This window comes from Hippopotamus amphibius, chromosome 11 (assembly GCF_030028045.1).
Source record: "Hippopotamus amphibius kiboko isolate mHipAmp2 chromosome 11, mHipAmp2.hap2, whole genome shotgun sequence".
Classification (NCBI taxonomy): Eukaryota; Metazoa; Chordata; class Mammalia; order Artiodactyla; family Hippopotamidae; genus Hippopotamus; species Hippopotamus amphibius.
The window spans coordinates 97,147,386-97,170,508 of NC_080196.1; the positions used below are offsets into that span (position 1 = coordinate 97,147,386).

The following is a 23,123-nucleotide window of genomic DNA, read 5'->3' on the forward strand; positions in this document are numbered from 1 at the left end:
AGAGTATTTTATTGTTCGAATTTACATTTCTTTGATTACTAGAGATAATGAAATTTTCCTGTGAGGATTTTCGTTTAGGTTTTTTTTTTTTTTTTCCGTTTGAGACATAGGTTGTCCTTTGCTCATTTCTCTTCTGGTTTATTATTTACTTTGATTTTTTAACCTGCAGATAATTTCCATTCCTATGTAATATAATTTATCTTTTTCCTATATAGCTTGTTTCATATTTTTGAATCTTGGGATCTTCCTCTGCCCAGAAATTTGGTGAAATTTGATTAAAAAGCAATGGCTGGATTAAAACATCAAATACTTTAATGGATCTGAAATTTATTTATGCCCGTGGGGTGAGGAAAGTATAAAAATCATCTCTTCCCCAAAGTAATAGATTACCTCAACATCATTTATTAAATAAAATTTTCTCTGATAGGCAATATCTTCTTAATCTTACACTAAACTCTTCATATTTATTTGCTGTTTTATTAATAAGGAAGCAGTTGAAGAAAGATGGAGTTCTGACTAGCCCACTATCTCTTCACTGTTATCTTTTGTGTGTAGTGAATGGACAAAGATACTAAAACTTGTCCCTAAAAGTCTTATTTTTATGTAGAACATAACTATCCTCGTAGATGGTTAGTAAGTGTGTTGGTTGGAGCACATGATCTTATTTTCTAAAATAGCTATTAAAGAAATAACTGTCTACCTCACCCCCCCCTTTTTTTTTTAACATGAGCTATGGATTTCTGGGGAAAAAAATTTTCTTAATCTGTTTTTGTGAAGGTGTGGAAATGACATTAACATTCGTAGGCTCTTTTTTCCCCTTCAGGTAGAATATTTAAAAGTGATAAATGATGCATCTTAACTGCGCATTTATGTTCCAGAGAAAGAGTTCTGGGAAGTCAAGAAATAATGTTTAAGAGAATAGTGGGATTGATTTATGAGTGAAAGAAGCTGGTCATTTATAGCTTGTCTAATGATGGGCATATTTAAAAGGAGACACAATAGTTAGCGTTCATAGATTTAGAGAATATTCAGACAAAGAGAAACGTAGTTTGGGACAGCTAAGAGGTTGCTCCTGGAATGATATACAGAAAAGAATAATTTAGTTTAGAAAACAAATTGGCAAAAGTAGAAAAAAATATATATAATTTTCATTGGGAACTGTTGGAAAGCAGAATCACCTCCCCAGAGAGCTGGTGTGTGGGATAAACCAGCTGTCTCTAGTTTCTGTAATTCATGACATATGCTTAGGAACAGGTTACATAAGAGGTTTCTGGGAATGGTTTAAGATGGAGTCTTGTAAAATGCGTGAGGTCAGGCTGGATGACCTAGGTGTACATTCTGACTGTGTCGGATCCTGTGATAGCTTGTGGCATACTGCTGCTCAGCACTAATGTACCGTGAGGATTATTTCCTGGCAAATTCAGTGAGTGCTTGCTTGGTTGAGGATCAGAATTATTTGAAAAATAATAATTGGTCTTGGAATATGTTTGTTTTGGTCTGGTATCTTCCTCCCTTTTCTTGCCCCAGTTATCTTAATTTTTTCATCAAATCAAAGTATGAGTTTTTATTTGGTTAAAGATTCCATTGCTTTTGCTTTTGATGTCATTGGCGCATTTTCCTTCTAGGGAAGAATGAATACAGTGTTTGGAACATGATTTTGAATAATGTTCACCTGTAAAGTACTGTCCAAGTTGATCAGATGCTCAATCCATGCTGTACAAGTTCTGTTCCATAACAACAAAAAAATTTTTTTAAATGATATGTGTGTGTTACACTCTTTAAGTAGCAGTGGGTGCTGAAGTGGAATCTGTGAGACAGTTAATTGGGGCATGGGAATAAAATATTAAAGCGCGTCTTTCTTTCTTTCTTTTTTTTAAACTTAAATTGAGCTTCTGAAGAGTTACTAGATGGAAGGACATTGGTGTCTTGCTTGCTTCATACATCAGAAGGGCAGTTACCACCTGGGCCAGGAATTGGCCTGCCACCTCCAGGAGGCTCTCCCCAGGTGTGCTTCCAGTGAAAATGTTTGCTTAGGAGAGTTGCAGATTGTACTGTATAGGTCTTAACCTAGCCATCACAAAATCTGCAGAAAAAATAATGATGGAATATCTTTCCGATGAAAATGATATATCTTTTCATTAGCCACATAACAAGGTTCAAACAATGATCATTTGATCAATCTGGCAAGAAGGCAGCCACAAAATTCATGATTATATAAAATATGTATTTATATCCACGATCATTAACAACGAAACCTTTCTAAAAATACAGTGCTTTGAGGTATTGGCTAATGCGAACATAAAGTTATTAACATTAGCAAGACATTTAAGAAAATGTTTTATCTTAAATTTGTTTACTTAAACTGAGTTGTCCTTTTAAAATACATATCCTGTGCATGTTTTACAATGTACATGATATATTGGCACAAAGTACATATACTATGTATAAATATACATAAAGTGAGAATACAGAGTTTTTTTATGAATGAGTGTGTGATCAAACAAGTTTGGAACATAAATACTTTTCAGATAATTTAAAGATATGAGGTTCACATTTTTTAGTTCCTGTATTATTATTCTAATTACACAATTTAAATGTGTTGTTCTTATAAAAATATCCTTTATATTAAGTCATGTTTAGGTGACTTTTCCAGGTTGAAATGGAAGTAGAATGGAATTAATCAAATTATAGAATCAGTCATTGTAGATGTAGTAAGTGTTCAGTAACCAAGATGTCTAGAATTTAATAATTTAATAATAAAAGAATTATGTTAATTCAACTCATTTGTGAAGAAGCTGGGTCTAAATCAAAGGGAGATAGGAGTTAGCAAATATTCTTTAAGAAGTGCTTCTTCAATAATTTTGAGCACAGATAAGAAGAAACCAGGTTAATTGTGTTTCAGCGAATCTTTTAAGTGCTTTCATTTAACAGGTAGCTGAGAATTATTTATCATTACTCTGTTCATTGTTTGAATTAAAATTAATACCAAGGTGGTGCTTGAGAATGGTCTTTTCCCCTTTTACACTTAAATAGGCTAGACATTTGCTTTGTTTATACCATTAATTTGTTTTCACACAGCCTGTGAAGGTAACCATCAACTCAGAATTAATTAGTGGAATCAAAATTAATGAGGTTTTACTGTATTGGGCCATTTCCACTCCAGGCCAGTTTTCTTCACACGAGTTGGACCAGCAGTTTCTTGAAAGAAGAAAAATTAGATTTATTTAAATCCATATTTAAAAAGCAGAGAACCATCTTTTCTTGTGAGTTAAGTACTTCTAATAACTGTGCTTTCTTGGGCTTAGGAATATTGATTTTTTTTGTTTGTTTTCAGTCTTGATTATTTTGGCTATTTCCAGACTGTTGCTCATTACAGTAAAGCTAGACTTAACTCTTCAGATGCTTATTTTCATTTACGTGGGTAGTATAACACTTTTATTTGGGGCCAGACATTTTTTTGTGAATGAGGCATGCCATTTGTCAGTTTTCATCATTTTTGCGCTATATGAATGAGGAACAGAACTATTCTTTAAAACATATTTGTGTAAATATATGTGTTAAAAGATAACGCATCATGTGGGACTGAAAAGCTAGAATTTTTTGAATTCGTTTATTTTTTTCCTTCAGAAAATTACATCCCATAATCTACTTTTTAAAGCACACCCTATGATATTATTTAATATTAGCTTTGTATGTTCTTTGTTGTTACTAATGAGAGTGATAACATGAAGTAGAGCTTTTAAATCTTTTCATGAGGATGGATTACATTTTCTTGAATTTTAAAAAATTATCCACCTGTATGTAGATGGTGAGGGTGAAACTTCTCATGAGGAGTTGATGCCAGGGGTCAAGTTCCTCATGGGACTAGGGAAGCCTTTTTTGTTTGCTTAAGTCTGCAGTGGTCTCTCTGCTAGGTTGTAAATTGCAGTAGGAGATATTTGGCAGAGAGAAGATGCGTGGATCAGTGCTTCTCAGTAGTTATCACCCCAGATGTTGAGATCTACCAGCAGAACGTAATTTGAAAAACACCATAGTAAAGAATATTGGTAAAAATTCACCTTTTTAGAACAAAGAAACAAACAACAGACTTCACCCTGACTCATGCCTCGTTTTTTTCTATGAAAAGGAATGACAGGAATGTATGTGAACATTAATGAAATGATTGTTGACTTGGGGACTGACCAGCCGGCTAGTTAGGTCTACGGCATGAATTAAGGATTAGCTCAGTGCCTGATGAAAGGAGGTAAATAGACGACAAGGAATGCTGTTTAGGAATTGTTCTTTTGAGTGGCTTATACACAAAGATTACCATTAGATTTATTTTCTCTGAAAAGAAAAATGAATAAAATGACCACTTTTTGGCAGATCGGTGTTGCAAAATAGAAAATAATTAACCATTAATGTAGCAATCATCTTTTTTTGTAAATTGAATGATGGATATATTTGGTAAATACAAAGTCAGTATTAATGATTATCTGTGGAAATGCAAAGCCTCCATTGTATTAAACTGTCTATTATCTTTGGTTAGCAACGTACATCTGGTGAAACTCAAAAATATTTTATGTGGTGTGAAGTATAGTAACTGAAAATGAAGGCATGATGGTATATTTCTGCCATGTTTTATTCTAACATTGCCTGTATTTAAATGATATTTGTGTAGTTTCCCACTTTATTTTGTCTTAATTACAAAGCAAAGTTTTGCATGCCATAGTCAGCTACGCCGCAGTCGTTAATGTCTTTTTAAGGAAAGAAATCATGTTTTATGCTTCCATTGAATGCTTATCAGGGAGCATGAAAGAAATAAGCTTAAAAATGCTTAAGGAAATGCTATATGATGTTTTAAGAGAAGTTTATAACGTGAACTTAGTTTTCTTAACTTTTAAAATTAATAAATACCTACTCTGCTGATTATAGTTTTAAAATCATTATGAAAGAAAAAGTAATACAAGTAAAGCTAACAGAACCAAAGATTAAAATACCTGAATTTAAGAACAAAGTAAATAGTTGTCTTACTCTCTTTTTTTTAAATTAATGCTCTGCTTCATTCAAAAATTGATTTTAGGTTGTGTACAAAAATAAACATTATTCAGTTAGATAAAAATAAAGCTAAATCAGGGTGAAGAGAAAATGAGACAAAAAGTAGATGAGACCACCAGAGTCCACATTCAGAAATGTAGGCCCACCTCCCCCACTGTTATGAATAGAAAATTCAGTCCTAAATTTCTTAGTAGCCAAAATATTGAAGGAATCAGTTGTAGCAGCTTTTCCCAAAGTGTGTTCCTCAAAAACTACATGTTATAAGATTATGATGGTCAAATAAAATTATATTCACATCAGTGTGTTAAAGGTTCTTAGAAGTTCTGTGGATAAAAACAACTGTAACTTGTGTTTCCTTTGCACATGTGGTCACCCCCCCCCCCCCCTTGCTTTTTTTCATCTGATACATGTCAACATTTCCCATTGAGATGGACCAATCAGGGAGCTATTGTTCTTTAGCTAAAACAGTCTGCTTAGGCAAAGCCCAGCTGGGTCATGTTTGAGGTTTCTCCTCTGGATCCCATGGAAGGGATAATATGTATGTAGTGCCGTGGGCCTCATCCCCAACAAATAGCCACAACATACACAATAACGAGTTTCAGATGGCTGTTTTCATATGGTTTCACCTCATTGTGACATGAAAACATAATCTAATAAACCACTACAAAGTTTTAAATTGCTTATAAATTGTCTTCCAAACATATAAAGACTTTAATTTTTAATTTTCTAGGTTATGGATTCAGTTCTCTGTTGCTAGTGAAAGTCTTTATCATTTTTGATTATTTATATTATCTTACATTCCATCTTTTTATAAAAAGGAATGGAAGGGCGCAAGCTAGAGATGAGCAGGAAATTCAGAGCAGGATGTTTCATGGGCTCTTGTATGTTAGTTGAGGTGGTGTGCCTGCTGACATTATAGACAGAAGCTGTGAAGCACATCTGCAGATAATACAAACTATTGGTGGCTGTTGAGAAATGATTGTGGCAGAGGGACCATGAGGGTATTGTTTCTGAGCAAGGGAGCAGGGAAGAGCATGGGTCTGAAGGACAGAGTCACAAACAGAAGCACTGCAGAAAGCAGCTCCAGCTGCTAACAAAGGAAAGATCAGACGGTGGAAAGAGAACATGTGATAACAGATCAATTTTTCTTCCAGCTTTGCCTGTTCATGTATAGCCATCATTTTAGTAAGGTCATCTTCAGATTTGAACAGCAGATTTTCCTAGGCATCTTTCCCTTCTTTAATCTAGTATTAGTATTTTTCAAACTGTTGTGATGATTGAACTGGGCATCTTATGTATAGTACAAAAGAAGAAAATTTTCAACACATCCTAATGTCGTGGTGTTGTCAGCAGCAGTGAATGTATAATTAATTTGGATTTAATCAAGGACAAGATCCATTTTACTCTGAATTTAATCTAAATTTAATTAAGATTTATTCTTCTTTTCAGGCAAGAGTGCAGCACTGCATCTGCTCTGTAGCCAGTGACCACTCAGTAGGACTCCTAAGTTTGCGAGAGAAAAAATGCATTATGCTGGCATCTCGTCATCTTTTCCCCATTCAAGTAATCAAGTGGAGGCCTTCTGACGATTACCTAGTAGTGGGATGTTCAGACGGCTCCGTGTATGTCTGGCAAATGGATACTGGTAAGAACAAATGTTGAGAGAGACTAGAAAATTAAATGAGTATATGTGACTTCCTAGAAATGAAAAATCTTTTATATGAGGAAAAAACCCCTGAAATGTCAAAAGGTTGCTACTTCTATTTCCCACCATTGCTTTTTCTAAATGTTCTTATCATTATCAATAAAGAAATAAGTAGATGTCCACTTATTTGTACTATCTCGAATACTTGTAGAGTAGTTCACTGATCTTCAGAGTATTGTGGTTGATGACCATATACAGATTAGGACAGACAAGCAGACACCAGACAGTTAAGTGATTTCTATATAATTCATGAGGCAGATTGTAAGATTAAGGAACCATTTTTGTCTCAAGTTCAGAAACAGTGGAAAAAAGATGAAATTCTCTTTTATTTGAAGAGCAGAAAAACCATACAGGGCTGTTAATTGAAGGAGGTAATTGAAATGAAAGTTTTAAGTTCCAGACAGAACATTTAAAATTTCAAGGTTCAGAAATTTTATCTATGTGGTATAATACAGAACAAGTAATATTTAGCTTAAAAGTATAGGCCATGATATATAAGGTTTACATGCAGAATCTTATGGTTTCCCTGGAAAATTTTAAAGTATGTAACTAAATTGTTTATTAGTTTGGGCTTTTAAAAACACAGTTTATTCTACTTTCACTATCCTAAGTCATCATCTGTCAGTGATTAAAACCTTTCTTTACATTCCTAATTGTGCTATACAATATTTCTACTATTTTTAAAAATAAATTTATTTATTTATTTATTTATTGGCTGCATTGGGTCTTCATTGCTGCACGGGCTTTCTCTAGTTGCCGGAAACAGGGGGCTAACTCTTCATTTTGGTGCATGGGCTTCTCATTGTGGTGGCATCTCTTGTTGTGGAGCATGGGCTCTAGGCACGTGGGCTTCAGTAGTTGTGGCACGTGGGCTCAATAGTTGTGGCTCACAGGCTCTAAAGCACAGGCTCAGTTGTGGCACACAGGCTTAGTTGCTCTGTGGCATGTGGGATATTCCTGGCCCAGAGCTTGAATCCGTGTCTCCTACATTGACAGGCAGATTCTTAATCACTGTGCCACCAGGGAAACCCCTCTACTATTTTTTTCTTTTTCTTCATGAAGCTGTTTTTGTTTTTAAATAGTTCTTTTTGAAGTTGGACTATATATATATTTCAGTTTGTGCTGTGGTGCAGGAGGGAGTGCTCCTAGGTCTTTTCGGAGCAAGTGGCCATAATCTTCAGCTATCTCTTATTTATAGTCCTGGTTTTATCTGGTAGTACACAGGCAATTTTGACAAAAGGAAACATTCTTTTTTTTTTTTTAAACTGTAAAAGCAGGTACAAGTTTATTATTAGAGACATAGCATAACAACAAGTAGGAGAGCACACAGAGAAACAGTTTGTTTAGTTGAGACGGAAGGAAGGCAGAGATGCACACAGGACAGAAAGGGTGTGGGCGTCCCCACTAATGAGGAGGAGGGCAGTAAAGAGGCAGTTAAGTCATTTATATAGGGCAGTTCTTCTGAGTCTTTGTTTACCTTTGGCCAATTATCTGATTTCTTTTTCCACACCTGACCTGTCCTAGGACCCTCCCCATCATGCATGTGCAACTTTTTTCTAAGATGGATTTCAGCCCAGAGGCCTATGGAAAAGTCTTATTAGCGTGACATATTATGGGGTGGTGCCCGCTCCTTTTTGACCTCCAAGGAGCCTTTCTGTGCATGTGTAATGTCTCCCTTGTCCCAAGGATGACACAAGAGGAAGCATTCTTGAAGAGTGTCAGACTTCTTTGCTTTTGCCTTTAATTTTTCTTTTTCTTGTCTGATTGTAAAAGAGATTCTTACTTTTGTCAAAATTTTGTCAAATTTTGAAAGCACAAAAGCATTAGAAAAGAAAGATGAACTCAAATCCCATTGTTTCTCTCTAGGCTCATTTATATGCATTTTAAAAAACAGATTTGCTGTCCTATAACATATGTAATTTTGTATCTTATTTTTGTGTTCCTTTCTGTTGCATGCTATCGGCTGAGCAGCACTGTTTCATGTTTGCTGGTTTGGTCCACCCTACAAACCAAATACAGTTGACCCTTGAACAACGTGGGGTTGGGACGCCCACCTTCTGCATAGTTGAAAATCCATGTATAACTTAAAGTCAGCCCTCCGTTCCCATGTTTCCTCCATATCCGAGGTTCCCCATCCTTGGATTCAAATGACCGAGGATTATGTGGTACTGTAATATTTACTATTGAAAAAAAATCCATGTGTCTGTGGACCTGCGCAGTTCAAACTTGTATTGTTCAAGAGTTTGCCTTGAGCTCTGGAGTCAGACTCCTTGGTTTGAATTTAAGATCAGTTGTTGGATAGCTCTCTGATCTATGGCAAGTCTCACAATTTACTCATCTATAACATAATGATAATAATAGTTCCCATTTTATAGTGTTTCCGGGAGAATACAGTGAGATAATAGTTACCTGGTGTGTAGTAGATGTGATGTAAATGTGTATCCATGTATGTTTGTGTAATTTAAGTTTGTGCATATACTTGTGTATATAAAGTATATTATAATACATGATACTGCAATTTAACAATTATCATCTGACCTTCAGGAGGATTTTGGTAAACAGTCTGTCAATAATGGCATTCTTAAATCAAGATAAAGATAGAGAAGCAGAATAAATTTTGGACTTCAGCCATAACAGGAGGTGTACACTCTTTTTCCTCCTTGCTGTTGAGGCTTTAGCTAGTGATGTAAAGGTCCCTGGGGAGCCAGTAAGGCACATCCTGAAGGTACTCATGTTATTTATTTATTAAATTTATTTATTTATTAAATAAATAAAAAATGAAGTGAAATAAATCAGATTCAGCCAAGGTTTGATGTATGAAATGTATTTAAACTCTGAGGAGATACTCTATCCCTCTACTTAGAGTTTTGGGAATGTGTTTTTACAGATGAAGCCGTATTACATTAAAACTACTCATGCATTTTGTGCAATTTTCTGTTTGCCGTTTTGAATTATACTGATGTTTCTATCTTAAAAACACTTAAAAATGTCTTGACTTTATGCTTTTGTGCAGCATTTTCTTTTAGTTGTTTTTCCCTTCACGTGGGTAGTTTTTATTTTCAGTGTTTATTTCCTAATGAAATGGAGTTGAAGCTAGTAATATAAAACCTAATTACAAAGATAGGGGTCCAGAGTCTTTTCTTCTTTTATCGTATCATCTTAATTATATGCAATAGCGCTTAATAGTGACATAGAGGCCATGGAAATTATTATTCTTTCACATCTCTGCGTGGTTGGAAAATTAGTGAAACAGTTGGCAGCAAGATTTGGCTGGCTGAACCTCTTGACTCCTACTTAGGAACTTATTAAAGGTGGGTCACCAAGCTCGATGGTGGCTGCTTCTCCATGGAGTTGTCTATGTTCTGTAGGGATAGAACATAAACAACTCATTCCCCCTCATTCTTCACATTTGATGTTCCCAGTAAGCATGTAGTGGTGTTCCCACAGGCCTGTGACAAGCTCAAAATCCTGTCTATTTGGGAAACAGTGGCATGCGTTAAGTAATGACTGGTGCTACAAGATGTTCTTCTTATATGGCCATTTCCAAGTCTTAACACTATTCTCATCTGCACATTTAAATCATCTTTGCTATCTAACAAAAGTGATTCATCATATTACCTATTCCTATAGGGACAGTTATTAGGTGTTCTTGTATAAATGCAAATACCAATAGTGCTTGCCAAATATTATTAGAAATTAGTGTATGAAGTCCTATTAATTTACTTTGTTCTATTATCTTTTTTCTTTTCATTTATTTTCTACCCCTCCAAGTTTTCTGAAATATTCATGTTTTTGCAATAACTTCATGAAATATGTATTTGGATCATTTTTTAAAACTTAGTTATCCAATAAAATGTAACAGAGAATATGAACTAATGTATATTTGTCTACTGGCACAACATATATATAGCAACATATATAAAGCATGAATATCCAAAAGCATTCATTTTGATTGATTTAAATTCATGGTTTTATCTTGTTACTAAAATTACCAAAGAGAATCAGGAGGTGGTACTTCAGTCTTCTCTTATTAGTAAAGGATTTAGTAGCAAGTATTTTCTCCATGTATTTGACCCTTTGCCTGAAGAATTTAATACAGTAGAGACTTGATTTTATGTTTCTGTTTCACAGCATGTGGCATTATATCATCAGCTTTTCTGTATCTTCTACATTTTTTGTTTTTCATTCTATTACAAAAATACTAGAAGATGGGATAGGCGAAGACGCAAAGGATGAAATGGTTAAGAAAAAAATGGTACTTTTCTAAAATCTTGGTAGAACTAATTATAATCAAAGTTTCTTTCTTCCCTTTGGATTCACTGTGAAATTTTTTTTTTTTAAGAACTTTTATTGAGATACAGTTAACAGACAATAAACAGCATATAGTTAGAGTGTACAATTTAGTATCCCAATCTCCCAATTCATTCTCTCCCAACCCGCCCCTCTTTCCCCACTTGGGGTCCATATGTTTGTTCTCTACATCTGGGTCTCTATTTCTGCTTGCATTTCCTCTTTCATAGTTGTTAGCACTTGCCTTATGTATTGAGGTGCTCCTATATTGGGTGCATATATATTTATAATTGTTACCTCCTCTTCTTGGATGGATCCCTTGATCTTTATGTTATGTCCTTTCTTGTCTCTTGTAACATTTTTTATTTTAAAGTCTATTTTATCTGATATGAGTATTGCTACTCCAGCTTTCTTTTGATTTTCATTTGCATGGAATATCTTTTTCCATCCCCTCACTTTCAGTCTGTATGTGTCCCTAGGTCTGAAGTGGGTCTCTTGGAGACAGCATATATATGGGTCTTGTTTTTGTATCCATTCAGCCAGTCTGTGTCTTTTGGTTGGTGCATTTAGTCTATTTACATTCAAGGTCATTATCGATATGTATGTTCCTATTACCATTTTCTTAATTGTTTTGGTTTTGTTTTTGTAGGTCCTTTTCTTCTCTTATGTTTCCCACTTAGAGAAGTTCCTTTGGCATTTGTTGTAGGGCTGGTTTGCTGGTGCTGAATTCTCTGAGCTGTTGCTTGTCGGTAAAGCTTTTGATTTCTCTGTTGAATCCGAATGAGATCCTTGCTGGGTGGAGTATTCTTGGTTGTAGGTTCTTCCCTTTCATCACTTGAAATATATCATGCCACTCCCTTCTGGCTTGCAGAGTTTCTACTGAGAAATCAGCTGTTAATCTTATGGGAGTTCCCTTGTATGTTATTTGTTGTTTTTCCCTTGTTGCTTTTAATAACTTTTCTCTGTCTTTCATTTTTGTCCATTTGACTACTATATGTCTTGGCATGTTTCTCCTTGGGTTTATCCTGCCTGGGACTCTCTGCGCTTCCTGGACTTGGGTAGCTGTTTCCGTTCCCAGGTTAGGGAAGTTTTCAACTATAATTTCTTCCAATATTTTCTCGGGTCCTTTCTCTCTCTCTTCTCCTTCTGGGACCCCTATAATGTGAATGTTGGTGCATTTAACATTGTCCCAGAGGTATCTTAGGCTGTCTTCAGTTCTTTTCATTCTTTTTTCTTTATTCTTTTCCACATCAGTGATTATCACCATTCTGTCTTCCAGGTCACTTATTCGCCCTTCTGCCTCAGTTAATCTGCTATTTGTTCCTTCTAGTGTATTTTCATTTCAGTTATTGTCTTGCATAATTGTTTGCTCTGTACTTATTCTAGGTCTTTGGTTAACTTTTCAATCTTTGCATCCAGTCTTTTTTCAAAGTCCTGGATCATCTTCACCATCATTATTCTGAATTCTTTTTCTGTAAGGGTGCCTATCTCCTCTTCATTGAGTTGTTTTTTTGGGTTTTTATCCTGTCCCTTCATCTGGTACAAAGTCCTCTGCTTTTTCATTATCTCTATCTTTCTGTGGCTGTGGTTTTCAGTTCCACAAGATGAAATACTGCTGATACTGCTTGATAATGCTTTCTGCCCTCTTGTAGAGGAGGCTGTCTGACTCTGAAATTTTGAAGGAAGAGATTGTTAGAGTGGAAATATGACTGTCTTTTCTACTTTCCTCCTCACAAATCCTCTGTGCAGTTAATTACTAAGTCCTTCCCATTAGGTACACCTCCCCTCCCTTTTTTCTTTCCAGTGTACTGTTCTTATATAGGGCTATATTTTTCACACCTAGGCCATCTTTATTGGTTTCTCTGTTTTCTATTTCTACCTTCTAATCCATCCTATATTTTCCTGGCAAATTAATCATAGGAAATAAAACAGTAACAACCACACTTGGTTCATGCCACTGTCTTAATGAAAAAAATATTAATAATTTTAGTTCACATAACCTTTAAGACAAGGCCCTCCACAGTGTGGTAACTCCTACCTTTGTCTTATCTTCTTCTGTTCTTTTACACAGACTGTTGGTCTGTGTGAAGAATAGTTCTAATTATGAATAATTGGGTCACTGTCTACCACTTCTTGTCTTTTGTATCTCCCATATTGTTGCTTATAATTTTCATTCATTTGGAACATTTCTTTCTATTAGCTTATATGTTTAAAAGTATATTATCTCTTAAGGAAATTTAAACATAAAAAACAAAATTTTACATATTTTCCCATGTAGTTACCATTTCTGTTGCTCTTCATTGCTTTGTGTAGATCTAGATTTCCATCTGGAATGATTTTATTTTTGCTTAATATTTAATATTTCTTGTAGTGCAGGTCTATGTGTGATTCTTTCAGCTTCTGTATATCTGAAAACCTTTTTATTTTATCATCATTTTGAAGATTTTTTTTCTGGGTATAGAATTCTAGGTTGACAGTTTTTTGTTTTTTCCTTTCAATATTTCAGTATCTTCTTGCTTGCATTATTGCCAGTGAAAAATGTGCTGTCACCCTTATCTTGGTTCCTCTATATATGCTGTTTGTTTTTTTCTGACTTCTTAACATTTTTTCTCTTTATTATTGGTTTTGAGCTGTTTAGTTATAGTTTTCTGCATATTTCCTATGCTTAGGGTTTATTGTACTTCTTGGATCTGTGGGTGTATAGTTGTCAACAAATTTGAAAGCTTTTGGCCATTATTTATTCAAATGTATTTTTGACCCTCTCCCCACTTTCCTGTCTTTGGAGACTCTATTATATGCCTATTAGTGTACTTGAAACTGCCCACAGCTTGAGGACTGTTGTTTCATTTTTAATATTATTTTTTGTTTCATTGTATAGTTTCTATTCTATGTTTTCAAGTTTACTGAGCTTTTCTTCTACAATGTCTAATATGCTGTTGTTCCCATTGAGTGTATTTTTCATCTCTAACATTGTAGTATTCATCTCTAAAAGTTTGATTTTGGTGTTTTGATATCTTCCATGTCTCTATTCAAACCTTTTGAACATCTGGAGTACAATTATAATAATTTTTAATGCTCTTGTCTGCTAACTAAAAAAAAAATCTGTCTCAGTGGTCTTTATTGATTTGACTTTTTCCCTCATTATAGATTATATTTCCTGCTTTTTCCAGAAGAGTCTAAAAGTTCTAGGGTGGAAGCATAGAGATTAGCTTGTATGCTATTGTCTGTAGGCAATAAACGATGGTGGATTATTACACTAGAGTGGTGGCAGTGGAGCTGGTGAAAAGTGGTTGAAGTCTGAGTGTATTTTGAAAGTAGAACCAAGATCTGCTGGTAGTTGGATGAGGAGTGTAAAAGAACGAAATGGGCCAAAGATGACTCCAAGGTTTCGATCATGAGAAACTTGAAGGATGCAATTCATTTTTAGATATTGAGAAGCCAGTGGGAGGAGTAGATTTTGGGAAGATCAAGAATACAATTTTTGATATATTAAGTGGAATTGAATATTGGCTCTTCAAGTAGAGATGTTGAATCATAAATTGTACAGTTAATGCTTGAACAGCACAGGTTTGAACTGCATATTTTTCCAGTAGTAAATACCACAATACTACATGATCTGCAGTTGGTTGAATCTGCAGGTATGAGCCACAGGTACAGAGAGCCGACTATATAGTTACATGTGGGTTTTCAACAGCATGGAGGGTTGGTGTCCCTAATCCTTGTGGTATTCAAAGGTCTACTGTATATATGAGTCTAGTTCAAGGAAGGGAAGTCAGAGTGGGTGATACAAATTCGGGAGTTCTTAGCATGTACAAGATATGTAAAGTCATGACACTGGATGTATCACCAAAGGAATGCTAGTAGGTAATGATTGGGGCAGTCCAGGGTTTAGATGTATTTCTGTAATGTAGAGAAACCAGCAATGCAGACTAAAATGGACCTGCTAGGAAAAAGAAGAAAATAAAGGGTATGGGTTGCCTGGAAGCCAAGTGAAAAAATGTGTTTCAAAGAGTGGAGAAGAAGATTGAGAGCTGCTGATAGTAAATGATAGTAAAATGAGGACTGAGAACTGACTATTAGATGTAGCAATGTGGAGAGTAGGTTCCGTGCACGTTGGGTGTGAAATCTGATTTGAATAAGTTCAAAGGAAAATGGGAGGAGAAAAATTTGGAGGTAGCAAAAATAGCCCTGTTAGAGGATGACTATTAAAAAAATATGGAGAGAGAGAGAGACACTGGATTAACTCTGTGTGTGTGTGTGTGTGTGTGTGTGTGTGTGAGTGAGTGTATGTGTGTTTTAACAGGTGAAATAATTGCATGTTTATAAGCTGATGGGGATGATCTGCTCGATAGGGAAAGTTGGTGAAGAGAAAGGGGAGAATTGCTGACATGGTGTGCTTGGGCAGATGAGAGAGGGATGTGTAAGCCACAGGTGTGTTAAGTAGGAGCCTGGATAGTTCATTCATAGTTATTGAGTAATGTGGATGGAGATGTGGCAGTGGGAGTTTGTGGACCTTCTTTTCTAATTGCTTATTTCTAAATGAATTAGGAAACAAAACTTTTCACCCAGATGAGGGTAGGAAGTGGTATGTTGGGATTAGAGGAGAAAGAACGTATGGAATAATGAACTAGAAGAGTAGGAAAATGAAATGTCTATGGAAATGTGGTCACTACTAAGGGCCTACTGAGATCAGTGGTTGAGAATTTCAAGTGGATCTTTCAGCATGTTCGTCATTCATGTCCATCTTCATTGTGAGGTGCAGCGTAGGTGGAGAGTTGGATTCATCGAGTGTTGAATTGATTCTATAAGATTGATAAACAGGAAGGTGAAATTGTAGAAATTGATGTTTGTAATAGACTAATGGTATGGTGTGATCAAGGAGACGACTATCTTGAAAGCAGAAAGAAAGTAGAAAAACCTGGAGGAAGTTGTTGAAATCTTGGCTCTGAGCTTGAGTTTATTGGGAAGCCGTGGTAGGGAGAGGAAATGATTAAGGTAATGCTACATAGAAGATCATTAGAGGAAGGAGGTACAAGCAAATGTTTCTGGGAGGCACTGATAAGACATATTCCTGCATTTAAAAATGTACATGCATTTTCCTTTCTTAAAAAATGACTTAGAGTCTTCCAGAGTTGTGTAGTGATTATGAATATGTGTGTCTTCCAGGCGCGCTGGACCGGTGTGTGATGGGCATCACAGCGGTAGAGATACTGAATGCTTGTGATGAAGCAGCTCCTGCTGCTGTTGACTCACTCAGCCACCCAGCGGTCAACCTAAAGCAAGCTATGACACGACGCAGTCTTGCTGCTCTTAAAAACATGGCCCATCATAAGCTACAGACTCTTGCAACTAACCTCTTGGCTTCTGAGGCATCTGACAAAGTAAGTTTTGTGTGTGGGCTCATGTGTCCCCGTTCAACTGTGTTTGATAACAAGGCTTTGGCCCGTCTCAGGGAATCATTTTTGGGAGATGACACTGGTGAAAAATAAGCTTCTGATTTTTATTTACGTTTATCCAGTGCAGTTTTGGAGTATTTCAAGTATTTGGCATTTTGAAAAAGTAACTTGTTCTTACCATTCAAACTATTTTAAAATGATTCCTACAGAATTCAGTGACTTCAGTTTCTGAAATTAGAGCAAACAGTTTATGTAATACCTGTCTTTTTGACTTTCTGACAGTCTTCCTGTTGAAAGGTTGAGCACTAGCTAATATCTTCAGGAGAAAAAAAGGAACAATTTAGGCACAATTAGAATGTTTCTAATTGCGGCTTATTTGTTTTAAAAGTAGGTTCTGATTACTAAGGTTAGGCTGTTTAAAGATTTCAGAAATTATGTGAGAATAGGTATGGTGAGGTTTCACAGGTGCTGGCACTTTTCTGCAAGACCCAAGCTCAATCACACTTTCTTTGCTGACACTTAAAATCAATGCATCAGTTACTTCTTCAGTTAACAGAAGATTATGCTACTAAAAGAAGAACGGTCAACCTCAGTTCATTACCTGGCTAGTTTGTTTTTAGTTTTGTAGAGACTAGCCACTTTTTGGCTGGTGATGTTTGTGTTCTCTGGTATTATTAGAACTAGTTTGTCTCTGGCAATGGATAAATGAAACCTAGATACCGTCCCAGTGTTTTATCTGAATCACTACGGAAAATTCTTAGTTCCATCTAAGAATTCATTAGAATGACGAATGGGTAACCAAATACTTTTATTTGCCTTCTCTCTTATTCCTTATTCCTGTTTTTTAAATGATTAGACGTGTGACTAAATAACAAAGAGGTTGAAAGGGTTGTCTACAGACTTGAAAATTTGCCGCTGGATTAGTGAGTGCTAATGACATAGGAAATACTACAGGCAGCTCCACCGACCTGTGTCCTCCAGTAATTGGCAGTAATATTTGATCATTCTGTCTTTCCTCAAGATATTAATGTTTCATTGGCTTTGTTATATTGCATGTTTCGTAGATTAGAATTGTGAAGTCCTTCCGGATTTTTTTTTTTCATGCTTTCTGTCCCATGCTCTGAAGTTTGAATAGAAATCAGACTTACATGCATTTGCCATGCCTATAATTTCTTTGAGGAAATCATGTGGATGTTCCCTAGGAGTTCAGTGTTCATAACACATTGCCTGATGTTCTATATAATTTTAATATTGAGCAAACATAAAACAATACATTCAAGGGCAAGCATGTATGTTTTCTAATTCCCAAATTTATTCTTTTTCTTGTTGGTATCCCCTAGAAGTAAAAATTTGGAAAAATAATTACATAACTAGAAAATTAACAAAAAATAAGCAGTACAGTACCATTTATGAATGGCTTTTGTAAGTTGTCATGGTCCATTATGTGATTTTTACAATCTTGTTTGTCCCTGTTTTAATGGCACATTTTATAGTGCAATTAGTGATAAAAGCACCAGATATCAGAGACACTACACTTACGTATTGTAAAATATATGGCTCACGAACGTCCTCAGTCTTGCAGCGGCGGTAATTGTTGCCTGGCCTACAAGGAAAACAATTATAGAAGGGGGAGAAGGCGTAGGAAGCCGAGGCTGCAGGAGGATAATCACTTTATGAAAAATGCATGTTGGCTGCACCATTAGGGATTTCTCTAACTATTTTCTCATGTTGACTTAGAGGCTCCTTCTGAGGGGAATATTTAAAGAGCTGTCCTCTGGATGGCTTTCGAACCTCAGGAGAAATGAAGCCCACCCAGAGTTTAAAAAAAAAAGTAACCAAAACATAACTAAGAGCCTCTCAGTGATGCAGGACTTACTCTAGGAAATTGGATCTGATTTTTTTCATGCGTCTCTCAATGGAAAGTGAAACCTCTATGGGAATACCCTATAGAAAGTATCCTGTTTTTTCCTTGTTAGAGTCGTGTTAGCAATTGGGCTATTTTGTAAGTAACAAATATTTTATATTGTTAATTAGGTTAATTATGTCAGACATATACAGCTTTGCAAACAAAGAGAGAAAATTTACTGTGCTATGATTTTTTTTTTCTTTCACTGGAGGAGCAAGAGGGTGTTAAGTAGAATTATCCTTTATTACTGCATCTAATTTTTGGAAGGTGTGTGTATTCAAAACGCTGTATTCCTCTTATGACATATATCATATTTTTCCTTGTATTATAATAACATATATAGTTAGCTAATTCTCCCTACTGAAATCCAATCTTTTTTTTTTTAATTAATTTTTATTGGAGTAAAGTTGATTTATAGTGTTGTGTTAGTTTTAGGTGTACAGCAAAGTGAATCAGTTATACATATATCCACTCTTTTTTAGATTCTTTTCCCATATAGGTCATTACAGAGTATTGAGTAGAGTTCCCTGTGCTATACAGTAGGTCCTTATTAGTTATCTATTGTATATATAGTAGTGTGTATATGTCAATCCCAATCTCCCAATTTATCCCCCCTGTCCTTTCCCGCCCGGTAATCATAAGTTTGTTTTCTACATCTGTGACTGTGTGAAATCCAATCTTCTTGTAGACAGGGATTATGACTTATCTTATCTCTGTGTTTTCCTCATGACGTCTCATAGCAGCTGTGCAATAAATATTTGTTGAACTGGATCATGTGTAACGGAAAGTGCTGATAGCTTCTGCTTCAGCCTCTTTGCCCACCTTTTCTCCATTCCCCTCACAGTTGATTGTCTTGACAATCAAATCTCTCCCTGTTCATGAGCCTTTAGATGTGGAGCATTTATTAGTTACTTTGCCCTCTGTTCAGTTTTGCATTCTTTCTGTTTGGTTTTGGTGGGCAAGTTTGTCCAGAGATAACTCATTCTCCTCCCTTGCCATCTCTGTATTGTCAAACATCCTGGGATTCCTTCAACTTTCACCTGCTCCATTACTCCTGTTTCTTTTGATTCTAGGCCAGGGTTGCTCAACTGCAACACTATTGACCTTTTGGGCTGGATAACTCTTTGCTGTGGGGGAATGTCCTGTATATTGTAAGATGTCGAGAAGCATTTTTCCTCTATCCACTACATGCAGATAGTACCCCCTCTCCTGCAGGCATGACAATCAAAAATGTTTTTAGACATCGTCAAATGCTTGCCGGGGGTGGGGGTGGGGGACTGCCTCTGGATTAAAAGCATCGCTTTGAAGAAAAAACTTGAGAAATGGTAAAGAGCCTACATCCTATTTTCTTTCTTTTCCGCTCCCCAGTTTGCTTCTTTAATGTCTCTCCTGTTTGAGAACAGTGAAGCCAGTCCCAGCCCTCATCCCTTCTGCCCACTGTGGCAGATACAGTTCTTGCACTCTCTCTGTACTCACACCTTTCTGTTCAGACCTTTCCTAAAACACTTCACTTTGTACGGGATGTTTTTTTGTTTGTTTCTTATGTCTGTCTTCACCATTGAATTTTGAGCTTCTTGAGGACAGGAGTTGAGTTTCTCCCCCTTTTATTTCCAGTGCTTAACGTAATATGTGGAGCACAGTAATCACTCAAGAAATTTAGTTTGCAATCATTGGAATCAACTTGAATGCAAAGCCAAGGACTTACTGAGTAATGACACAATACTGAGTAGGAAATATTTGTTTGTTTAAGAATTATTTTGCCATGTCTGACACTTGTATGCAGGCCACTTATAAATGTTGATTTGGGAAATGAATTGTAAGGCTACTGGGATGATATAGTGAGAGGTATAGGGACTGGAAAGGATATTAGGTGGTGGAAATGTGAACGAGGGATAGCTTGTAAGCGGTTGTGTAGGTTGAATTAATAGGACTTCGCACATGAGCAAGAGAAGATTTGAGACTTATAAGATGATTTCAGAGATCTAAGCCTGGGTAAAGGGAGAATGGTGGAGCTGTTAACAGAACTAAACAACTCATGGAATAGGGTTTGAGGTTGATTGTAATAGGAAACATTTGCCTCTTCTGTGTAGTGTTGGGAGATGGGTTATGTGTGGGGGGAGGAAAAAACTTCCAAGAGAGAAACGATATGATGGTGAGCTAGAGTAGCGATGGGATTTTACTTCCTAAATGAATATTGGAATGGAGTGCCTGAATTAGACTGCAGTTGACATTTTGTGGTGCCTGCTATCATTAGATTATTCCAGATATGCTGTTTTCCTTAATTCTCACTACAAATAGTTAAGTTAGTTATTATCCCCAAGTTTGCAGATGATGAACCTGAAGGACATTTGGTTAGAACAGAGATTGGCTCTTTTTCTGTAAAGGGTTAGATAGTAAAAAAATTAGGCTTTGTGGACCGTATCGCTTCTGTCACAGTGACTCAACTCTACCATTATAGTTAGGCGTTAAAACAGCTATAGACACTATGTAAATGGATGAGTGTGACTGGCTCCCAGTGAAACTTTATTTACAAAAATAGGCAATGGGCTGGATTTTGCCCCGAGTCATAGTTTGCTGATCCCTGCATCTGAAGATGGTGTTATTAATATCAAGGTTGTGGGTACAGTTCCCCCATGGAATGGCCTTTGCTTCATTTTTGAAAAGCAGTTCAAAGGACTGATTTAGAGTCCAAGTTCTGGTGACAGGCGTACCTGTGCTCCAGTTGCATCTCTGTAACTTCCTGCCTGTTGGTGACCTTGGACAAGTAACCTCCAGTGGCCTAGGTTATACACATAATTGAAAACAAATCTTTGAAAAGTAAATAAAGGTTGACAGTCGATTAGAGAAATGAAATAACATCAAGGCGTGGGGAATAAAAAAGAGTGTATGGAGTTAATAATTAGTAAAGTCATTGGTCATCATTAAGATCTGTTTTAGTAGAATTAGTTGGGTGAGAAATCAGGATATAAGAGCTAGGAATGAACGTGAGATGAAGTGGAGGTACAGTGTGTGGAAAAAGTTTACTTTTGGAGAAAAAAAAGAGTAGGGTTAAAAGGAGAGCTTACGCTTTGGGAACTCACTGTGCACATTTGTTTGGTGGAGGGAGTAATTGGTGCGGCCACGGAAGAGGACATGGTGTTGAGAATAGAGTTGGAGAGTTCACCCTTATTAGAAATAGTTTCCTTATGATCTGTAATGATGAAAAGAGGGAGGTGAATATATCAAGTTATTTTCAGTGGAAGAAGAATAGGCTGTGATATCTGTTTTAAAGAAAGTGGTTATAATCCCTTGAAGGTAGAGTCGTTTTCTTCTTTTCTTTTACTCATTAAACTCAGAATGAGTAGTATGGCTGGATTAGGTGTTAGAGGACTTGTAAGATGTAAATAACTAGGAGATCATAGCTGGCACGTAGTGCTATTTGAGGAATGCATAAACGAATATGTCAAGAAGAATGTCTGGGCTTATCAGGTGATCTTTTGGACAAGTTTTCCCATAAAACATTTGCCAGACACTAGTTCTTGGTGAAGAGATCTTGGTGGACGCCTTGGGCCAACGGGATGTTATTAGTAAAGCTAGAAAGCCCTGTGACCGTGGAATTCATTTCTTAGGCTTACTGTGCTTAATTTTTATTGGGCCCCGTTACATCTTGGACATTGTTGTATCAATCAGAATTTATACTGAAAAATGAAGAAGTTGAAGAAATTAAAAATAGACAAGGATGATTGATCTTTTGCCTTCCATTTCTCTCTCTCGTCTAATTAGTCAAAACCCTGAAAAAATGAATGGGCTGTATTTGCAAAGGTCAGTAGCTTTGTATTCTGTGTAACTAGGCAAGAGAATGGAATTTAGAAGTCAAGTATAACCTACTGAGAACATACTGTGTGTTTCTTGCTTGTAGAACTCACCCTGTAAAAAAAAAAAATTGTACTGATTGAATTGACTTTATGATTCATTGTGAAAAGGGCACTTGTAAGGTACAGACAGGGACAAGCCAAATGACGTTATGTACAGGATACCAAGCCTTGTCTGGTGAACTGTTTTCAGCCTTAGAAAAGTTCTTATGATGTGTCTGACCTTTGAAGAAACAAACTTGCTTAACATTCTGAGCCAAAACTTTAATGACTATTTTAAAAGAAAATATGAATATGTTAATTATATACGTAAAGTATATATGAGTTCAGTTTGGGCTGCTTCTAAATGGTTATTAACACAAAAATTTACACTGATTGTTGTCTAATTGTTAATAAAGTCAAGGAGACTTAGCTAAGCTGCCCAGCCTTAAGAAGACGAGGGAGTGGATGTCTCTGACTGTAGGAGGAGAGTAAACGTTTATTAAGTGCCTCTGTGACCGGTAATTCCCTTTAATGAAGGATGATCATTAGAAACCAGATCTGGATGCTGTGTACAGTCATGGCTCCGGGGATGACGTGGCATCCGGGCCCTCTCAGCAGACAGAGCTAGACAGTGTTACGTATGTTTGCATGCATACATGCTTACACAAACATGTACATCTCTAAGTATTTCTCTATCTTCCTAAATGTATTAAATACCTTGGGTTAACACCATTACCTCCAATTGTAACCAAACACCATAGTGTTTGTTCTGGCCTCCCCTCTTGGCATATTGTAACTCTCCTCTTCACCTGTGAGATGCCTCTCCCAGTATTTTCAGTTTATTTATTTGCTCAGTTCCCTCTTTATGTGAACAATTTCCTGCCCACTCCAAATCTCTTTTTAGGTGTGCCAATCAAAGGCTTGCCTCCCACAAAGGAAAAATGTTCTATTTCTTT

The 23,123-nt window shown here is 36.2% G+C and overlaps 1 protein-coding gene across 3 annotated transcripts in view; it reads left to right on the top strand.

Moving 5' to 3' along the window:
- WDR7 (WD repeat domain 7) overlaps positions 1-23,123 on the top strand; it is a 328,201-nt gene that overhangs the window by 56,912 nt on the left and 248,166 nt on the right. For all 3 annotated transcript variants that reach the window (XM_057699834.1, XM_057699836.1, XM_057699837.1), the window contains exons 13-14: positions 6,487-6,682; positions 16,199-16,413. In XM_057699834.1, the coding sequence (XP_057555817.1) occupies positions 6,487-6,682; positions 16,199-16,413 (411 nt within the window). The remainder of the gene's footprint in view (positions 1-6,486; positions 6,683-16,198; positions 16,414-23,123) is intronic.